The sequence below is a fragment of the Eublepharis macularius genome, chromosome 3 (assembly GCF_028583425.1).
Source record: "Eublepharis macularius isolate TG4126 chromosome 3, MPM_Emac_v1.0, whole genome shotgun sequence".
NCBI lineage: Eukaryota > Metazoa > Chordata > Lepidosauria > Squamata > Eublepharidae > Eublepharis > Eublepharis macularius.
The window spans coordinates 161,359,413-161,368,082 of NC_072792.1; the positions used below are offsets into that span (position 1 = coordinate 161,359,413).

The 8,670-nt window shown below is 53.4% G+C and overlaps 1 protein-coding gene across 1 annotated transcript; it reads left to right on the plus strand.

Moving 5' to 3' along the window:
• Window positions 1–2,613: 2,613 nt before the first annotated feature.
• Window positions 2,614–7,929, plus strand: LOC129326301 (uncharacterized). Its single transcript, XM_054974454.1, has 2 exons — window positions 2,614–3,034; window positions 6,650–7,929. The coding sequence occupies exons 1-2, from the start codon at window positions 2,614–2,616 to the stop codon at window positions 7,249–7,251; spliced, it is 1,023 nt and encodes a 340-aa protein (XP_054830429.1). The 3' UTR covers window positions 7,252–7,929.
• The last annotated feature ends 741 nt before the right edge of the window (window positions 7,930–8,670 follow it).

The window sequence follows — 8,670 nt, forward strand, 5'->3', positions numbered from 1 at the left end:
TCTAAAATCCAGATGCTCCAGCTGAGCTCAGCTTTCAAGAGCGCCTTTGCAAGACACACCCTTATTCCCTCTGCCTCTCCTCCAAGGTAGAAATGAATTCCATGCAGCTCCTGGAGAAATGTAACAGGCAGCCAGGTGAAAGATCTCATTTAATCACATATGTTTATTCAAGTTTGGCAACATATCCAATAAAAATTTCTCCACTTCAATCATAGTTACAGTCCAAAGTAGTCCACAGGCCAATCCCAGTACCGTCATAAGCAGAGTTATACCCTTCTAAGCTCTGTTGACTTCAAGTGACTAAGAAGGGTATGACCGTGGCTCGGATGGCACTGTTACATAATGTCCCTAACACAGACAAACAAACAAACAAACAAACAGTGGCACCTTAAGACCAAATCTTTGGTCTCTAAGGTGCCGCTGGATCCTGCTGTTCTACTGCAAACCGCTACGGCTATCCACCTAAAACAACAAACGGTAAGACTTAAAAAAAGCCCACTTCATTTATAAAGTACAGGCTGACTGGTTCATTCACTGATTATTTAAACAACAGGTTGTGGACCAGTGCACAGTATGACTGGTTGGGAGCTGGGCTGGAGCTAGAACGCCCATCAGGCTCCATGAGAACACTTGTATGAACTGATGCTAACTGCATTGTATTGTACTGTTTGAATACACAGAAAGTTGTCTGATAAACAGGACTGTGCTGCTCACGAACACTCAAACTCTATAGGGAAAAATTGGCTCTCTTTTCGCAACCGGTCAGCAGATCATGAGCCAAATCAGTGGGTGGCTGAAGCATCCCAAATTCATATTAACAACGGTTAATGTGGGAAAGGAACAACACTATAAGACATTGGGTGCATACGCTACACTAAATAAAACCATAAATAAATAAAACCATGTTAAGCTGTTCTCTGTGATTCTGGTTGTTAGACTATGCAGACATGCCGGTCTAGGATTAAAGGATTTAGTGTAATATTAGGAGAGATTTATGTGTCTTGACAACCAAATTATTTTCTTTTAGAAAGCTTTTTTTTTTTTTAACAAAAATGATGTTCTGAGGTGCAAAAGGAAGAATGATATTTTCTGGGAAATATTGATAAAAGATTAACTCAAATACATGCCCGTCAGTTTATGCAAGGGTAATCAAGACTGACCAATTGATCGTACAGTAAGACAACCAAACGTTCCAAGTGCTTTCTAAACAATCTATGTAACTACCTATGATGGTGATACTAGTAGCACCTATGAAATGTTTCCAGCCAATGCAACGTGGTGAAGGTCTGGAAAAACCACCCCAATGGCCGTGGTATCCAAGTAGGGTTGCCTGCTCTGGGATGGGGAATTCCTAGAGATTTGGGGGGTGGAGCTTGGAGGGTGAGATTTGGTGAGGGGAGGGATGCAGCAGAGTAAAAGGCTATATGGTCCAACCTCCAAAGCAGCCAGCTTTTCCAGGGGAATGGATCTCTGTTACCAGGAGATCAGTTGTTATTCCAGGGGATCTCCAGCTAATACCTGGAGGCTGGCAACCTTATCAAGTGTTCTCCATTCTGTTCTGGCTGCTTTGGAGGTCCACAGAAAGGGCTTCTGATCCAATTATATATCCTAGTCCAGCTGTAGCCAGCTGTCTATCATGAATGATCCCTAAGCACAGAAACCTAATTTAAGGATGTGCAGTGCGAGATCAGCTTAGCCTATTAATAGGTCAGTGTAGAGCTATATCTTTTGTAGACATAGTTTCAAAGCAAGAGCCAGTGCAATGCAAGGCAGGCAACCCCCAGCCGCGGCGTAGCCGTTAAGGCTGGGTGCCTATTTTGATGCCCTGGAAGGAGATAGAGCAGAGCTCCCCTTCCAGGACCTGTGGGGTGGGCGGAGCTAGCCTGTTTAGGCGCGCTCCGCCCGTTTCCCCCTCAGTTGGTGCCTCGAGCTCGGAGAGGAAGGAGCCTCTCGGCAGAGCTCCGAGCTTCGAGGCTTGGGGGCCATCGGCAGCAGCGTTCCTTGCTGCATTGGAGGGAGCGTTTGCAGCAAGCGAGAGGGGAGCCGGGGAGAGCTTCCACGCTGCGCTCGGCTCGCCTCTGGAGCAGTTTGTTTTTGGCGGGCTTCGCGGCGGCGGCGGCAGCGCAGTGCGCTGAAGCCTCTGGGGCTTGTGGGCTCTGTGGCCGTGTTCCCGCGGGAGGGGCCTTTTGCAGGCTCTTAGGAAACCCCTCTCCCTGCCCCGTAGTGTTTTGCGCGCTGGGGTGGTTTTGCGGCGCGTTTGGCAAACGGTTCTCTTTTGCCTCCTTCACCACAGGGGTTCTAGGTGGCTTTTGCTTGCCCGGCGGCCATTTTGTTCCCGGGTGGGCTGCTTTGACGGCGGCCATTTTGTGGAGCTGAGGCATCTGGGGGGCAATTCTTAGTATACCTGGGGCCTCTGGGATTGGGGGTTGCCTCTTCGGGTGGCCAGAGTTAGCTTCCCTACTGGCAGTCTAGGCTGGGTATTAGTATTGTTGATCAGCTTTTATATTGCTTCTGTTTTACCCTCTGGGGGTTGGCAGGCTTTTGTGGGTTGCATTGTTAGCCTGTTAGAAGGGGCATAAATAATAATTCTATAAAATAAAAAAAAAAAAAAAGATGCCACCTAAGAAAGGAGTGGGCACTTCTAAAGGGAAGCAGCCTGCAAAGCGGCCTCCCGCTAAGCGGGCCCCCCCCCCTGCATTGTCCTCATCGGATGATGAGGGTGTTGATGGGGCTCAGCAGGAGATTTTGGCCCGCATAGCGGCATTGGAGAGCAGTCGGGGAGTTTCCGCTGCTTCTGTTGGGGGTGCAAAGAGGCCTAGGTCCACTAGGGCATCTTCTCGCGTGGCTTTTCAGACAGAGGTTCTTAAACGTTTGTCTGCTCTTGAAGGTACTGCCAACCAAGGTGGGGATGATGCCAGCGGAGCTATAGAGCCGGGGGAGACAGACCTTCCTGGAGAGTCGGGTACTGACGATCAAGCTGGATCACAGGTGGCCCTGCCAGTGGCGGTAGCGGTTGATAACGCCTTGGGAGATGGTAAGTCGACTATGACACACAACACAGCTGCCTGGCCTTGGGGTCAGTGTGGGCAGGCCTCACCTGCGGGCGGTGGCGCCCCTGGGCCTTACCCTTCTTGTAGTTACTGGCCTGCTGTGCCTGCGGGATCGCAGTCACCTTTGGAGCCATACGTTAGGCCAGGGCCGGGTCCTGCAGTGTCACATTTCTCAGCAGGGGCGTGGCCGCAGTGGGGTGCACCTGGCTGGCAAGCAAGTGGGGCTGCCATGCCGGCTGGTTCCCAAGCTATGCCCAATGCTCAGCAATTTGTGCCTTCCTCAGCACAGGGCCTGGCTGGGCAGCCTAGCTGGTTCTCTGGTCCTGGTTTTTTCTGGCAGGGTCAGCCTTATGTTCAGACCCCTTATGGGTCTGTACCGTTCAGAGCTTTACCCTTTGGCGATACCGCCTTACCGTTGGGGGACCATTTGACCCCGTCCACTCGTGATAAGATATTAAAGGGAGAGTACATCGACGTCTTCACCCTTCTCTTCAGGGAACTGGAGAAGAAGGACAAGGAAGACTTAGATGACAGGGAGAAGGAAAGGTTAAAGCGTAGACGGGTGGATAGGACGTGGTTTAACTGGTTGCCGGGGTTCCTTATATATGCCGGGGTCCTGGCTAGGGCGCAGCCTTGGAGGGCAGCCTCCCTTATCCAGTACATGGATATAATTTACAAAGGCTATTCGGACTTCAGTGGTGCTGCATGGTTGCAGTACGATGAGGAGTTCCGAATGCGGGCTGCCATGAACCCCACTATCCCGTGGGACCAGATACACCAGCAGTTGTGGTTGCAGGTGATGTCACCTGCAAAGCCTAACTTTGGGGATAGGTCTGATAGTGGGCATTTGGTCCACAGGGCATCGACTTCTTCTGGCACCCGCGCCTCCGCGGGGCAGTCGGTTCAGACACGGCTGCTTTGCTGGGAGTTTGCCTCACAGGGTGTCTGTGCCAGGAAGTCTTGCCCTTATAAGCACGAATGCCCCATGTGCGCGGGGCCCCATGCTTTTACAGCCTGTCCCAGATCCAAGAAACGGGGTGGGGGTAGGCGCCCCTGGGGAGGCAACCAGCCTCCGTCTGGAAAAGGGTCCCAGCCCCATAAATCTGAGAACCCTCAGTGAGTTGTTGCTGGGTTACCCTCGGCGGGATGATGCGGTTTATTTGTTAAATGGGTTTATGTTTGGGTTCCGCATTCCGTTTCAGGGGCCACGGTCCTCATTCATGTCAACGAACCTCAGGTCTGTCGTTGGCATGGAGGGGGTGGTTAGGACCAAGATAGCACGGGAATGTGCGGCAGGCCGGGTTCTTGGCCCGTTTTCGGCCCCTCCTGTGCCATGCCTGCGTGTTTCCCCTTTGGGGGTGGTGCCCAAGAAGGCTGCGGGCGAGTATCGCCTGATTCACCACCTATCTTACCCGAAAGGGGCATCAGTGAATGATGCCATCCCTGATCATCTGTGCACGGTCCGCTATACGTCTTTTGACCAGGCTATGCGAGTGGTTAGGCGTTGTGGGGTTGGGGCAGAGTTGGCCAAATGCGACATAAAGTCAGCGTTTCGTCTGCTCCCCGTGCATCCAGATGACTTCGAGCTGCTGGGTTTTGCTTTTGAGGGCCAGTATTACATGGATCGGGCTTTGCCTATGGGCTGTTCGATCTCCTGTGCGGCCTTTGAACGGTTTAGCTCGTTCCTTGAATGGGCATTGCGTCAGCAGACGGGTTGTGGTGATACCAGTCATTATCTCGATGATTTTATCTTCGTTGGGAGGGCTGGCACAGGTCAGTGTGCGCGCTTGCTGACAGGTTTTACTGACTTAGCTCAGCGTTTGGGTGTTCCTCTTGCTGAGGAGAAAACTGAGGGACCCTCGACAGTGCTGACCTACCTGGGGATTGAACTTGATACAGTTCAGCAAACCTTTAGGCTGCCTGAGGCGAAGGTGCATGACCTTCGCGGGCGTTTGGCCACCCTTAAGGAGAAGCACAAGGTGTCTCTTCTTGAACTGCAGCAGGTTGTGGGGCACCTTAATTTCGCTTGCAAGGCTGTTGCCCCGGGGAGGGCATTTCTTAGGCGTCTATGTGACGCCATGGCTTCCTTGAGGCTGCCACATCATAGGTTGCGCATATCTAGGGGCATCAGGGAGGATTTGGAGGTTTGGGAATCCTTTCTTAACTCGTTTAACGGGGTCACCTTTTGGAGGGAGGACCTACTGCTTGAGGCTGAACTCCAGGTCACTTCTGATGCCTCTGGCGCAACTGGCTTTGGTGTTTATTTTCGGGGGCACTGGTGCGCTGAAGAATGGCCAGTTGACTGGCATGATGGGGTTTTGGATAGGGATCTTACCTTTTTGGAATTTTTTCCAATTCTGGTAGCGATCTGGCTGTGGGGGGGTGAGTTGGCCAACCACACGGTGCACTTTTGGTGCGATAATTTGGCTGTGGTACAGGTGATTAACTCCCTCACTTCCAGATCGCCTAGGGTAATGAGATTGGTTAGGTTGTTCACGCTCCGGTGCCTCCGACTGAACATTTTGTTCTTGGCAAAACACGTTCCAGGGGTAAACAATGGATTGGCGGACGCTTTGTCTCGCCAACAGATGGAACGGTTTCGCCAACTTGCTCCCGAAGCCGATCTGCAGCCCTCCAGGATGCCAGAGGAGTTGTGGCACCTTGGGAACGTGAGGTTCAGCGTGCCATTTCGCTAGCCATTGCCCCCAGCACCCGGAGGTCCTATGACCGCGCCGTTCAGCAGTTTGTTGCTTTTCGGCTTGGGGCGGGACTGCCCCAATTGTGGCCGATTCCAGTGGAGCACATACTGCGATTCTGTGTTGATCGTAGAGGTAAGGGTTGTGCTCCTAGAACAATCAGAGGTCAGCTGGCGGCCCTGGCGTTTGTCAGCAAGGCTCGCGGCTGGCAGGATTTTACGGGGGACTTTAGAGTCCGTAAAATGTTAGAAGGATGGGTGCGAGAGATGGGAGCTCAGGTAGATGATAGGGAGCCTATGTCCCCTGCCATTCTCAAGGGGTTGGGGGCTACGTGGGCTGATGTATGTAGTTCTGACTTTGAAGCCAAGCTCTTCCATGCAGCGGCTCTTATTGCCTTCTTTGGAGCCCTGCGGGTAAGTGAGTTGGTGGTTCAGTCAGCTAGGGACAACTCAAATCGGGCCTTGTTGGCCCGAGATGTTAAATTGGCTGGGGAGACGGTAGCAGTCACCATTAGGCGATCTAAGACGGATCAGCTGCGGAAGGGCTCGGTGGTGCAGCTGGGTGCTTGTGCTGATCGGGAGCTTTGTCCTGTGCTTGCGCTTAGAGCATACTTGGAAGCTCGAGGGGATGAGCCCGGGGTGTTGTTCATTCACAGTGACGGGGCTCCCCTTACTCGTTTTCAGTTCTGGGCAGTTACTGCACGGGCTCTCGCCAAGCTTGGGTTGGCAGGTTTTAGGTTTGGCACACACTCTTTTCGGATTGGAGCGGCCTCGACGGCCGCTGCAATGGGTTATTCTGGTCCAGCCATTCAGAAGGTAGGCCGTTGGAGGTCTTCGGCTTACAAGTCCTATGTGCGCCCCCTAACGGGGCCTTTATAGTCTTTTAACTGTTGTCTTTTCTTAGGTGCTGTGGCGCATCGAGGAAGGTGCTCTATCCTTATCTGCGGGCACAGCTTCGTCTTTTGGGCCGCCCACCAGGCTAAGAGGACGGCGTTCGGGTCCCAGCTTGGCCTGAGCCAGTGGGCTACGGTGGAGTGGCAGGGCCGTCGAGGCCTGCGTTGGCCTGGTCTGCTTCCACTATTATTTGAAGGGAGGTGTGCCCCTCCACCTCATATTCTCGTCATTCACCTGGGGGGGAATGACTTGGGTTTGGTGAAGGGCAAGGCCCTGTCACTGCAGGCCCAGGCAGACTTGCGGTTGATAGGCAAGCGCTGGCCTGGTGTCTTAATCATTTGGTCCGATATTCTACCCAGGAGGGTTTGGCGGGAGGCCTTGGATGCTAAAGCTATAGAGGGAGCACGTTATAAGGCCAATAAGGCCTTACACAAGGCTTTGGAGAAGGGGTTGGGGGTTTATTTGCCCCACCCCGGTATAAGGGCTGCTCTGCCGGACCTCTACCGAGGTGACGGAGTTCATCTTTCTTTTAAAGGCAACAACATATTTTTAGACGACTTGCGGCGGGGATTGCTGGAGGCGTTACGCCATATTTGGGGCGTCGAGGCCTAAGCAGAGGCTTGACCTCGTCGGTGGCAGGTTAGAGTTGGGATTTGAGAGCGGGCCGGTGAGTACCCTTGGCACATCCTCATTGGTGGGGAGTGGGGGTCTGTCAGGAGCGGCTGCGGCCCTACGGCTCAGCTGCGAGGGCAGACTGCCTAGTGGGACCTCCCAGACAAGTCCTTATCCCAGGCTGTACGGCTTGGGGTGTTTGGAGCTTTATGGGGGGAACCATTCGCCTGGCCGGCCGGGCCCAAGCCATCTCTGTTGGATGGCTCGCACCCGGGGCAGTGGGTCTCGCCCAGGCAGGTTCAAGGAGAAGGTCCCATGGTGACCACTGGCTTGACCTGTACCGCTAGTTAGCTCCCCTTGTTGCCGCTGTTGAGGTTATGTTGTTGCTTTAATAAAGTAGCCCTTAGTACCCAAAACCTGTGTCTGCCTCTTTCTTCCAACTAGGGTATCAAGGCAGGCAACCCCCAGCCGCGGCGTAGCCGTTAAGGCTGGGTGCCTATTTTGATGCCCTGGAAGGAGATAGAGCAGAGCTCCCCTTCCAGGACCTGTGGGGTGGGCGGAGCTAGCCTGTTTAGGCGCGCTCCGCCCGTTTCCCCCTCAGTTGGTGCCTCGAGCTCGGCCCACCCTCCGCACCCTATAACAGGACAGGATTAGCCGGTCGCCTTCTTTGGGGCCAGGCAGGAATTTTTCCCCCTTTTGCAAATTGGCATGGGCATCTGGGGTTTTTTCGCCTGCCTTGTTCTGTTGTGGGGGTTGTGGTAATTGGCAGGCGGTGCCGCAGCCTGTTAGGTTAGTGGCAGGTTAGAGTTGGGATTTGAGAGCGGGCCGGTGAGTACCCTTGGCACATCCTCATTGGTGGGGAGTGGGGGTCTGTCAGGAGCGGCTGCGGCCCTACGGCTCAGCTGCGAGGGCAGACTGCCTAGTGGGACCTCCCAGACAAGTCCTTATCCCAGGCTGTACGGCTTGGGGTGTTTGGAGCTTTATGGGGGGAACCATTCGCCTGGCCGGCCGGGCCCAAGCCATCTCTGTTGGATGGCTCGCACCCGGGGCAGTGGGTCTCGCCCAGGCAGGTTCAAGGAGAAGGTCCCATGGTGACCACTGGCTTGACCTGTACCGCTAGTTAGCTCCCCTTGTTGCCGCTGTTGAGGTTATGTTGTTGCTTTAATAAAGTAGCCCTTAGTACCCAAAACCTGTGTCTGCCTCTTTCTTCCAACTAGGGTATCAATGGACAGACTGTTAGCCTTAGACCATGGAAACTCAAATTCAAATCTGCACACACAAAACTTACTGAGAGTTCTTGGACCAGTCTCCATAGACGTACCTCACAGAGTTGTTCTCAGAATAAATTGGGAAGGGAAGGTGTGTACACTGGCTTAAACTCCTTGAGGAAAGCTTGGAGAAGTAAGTTAAAATACACAT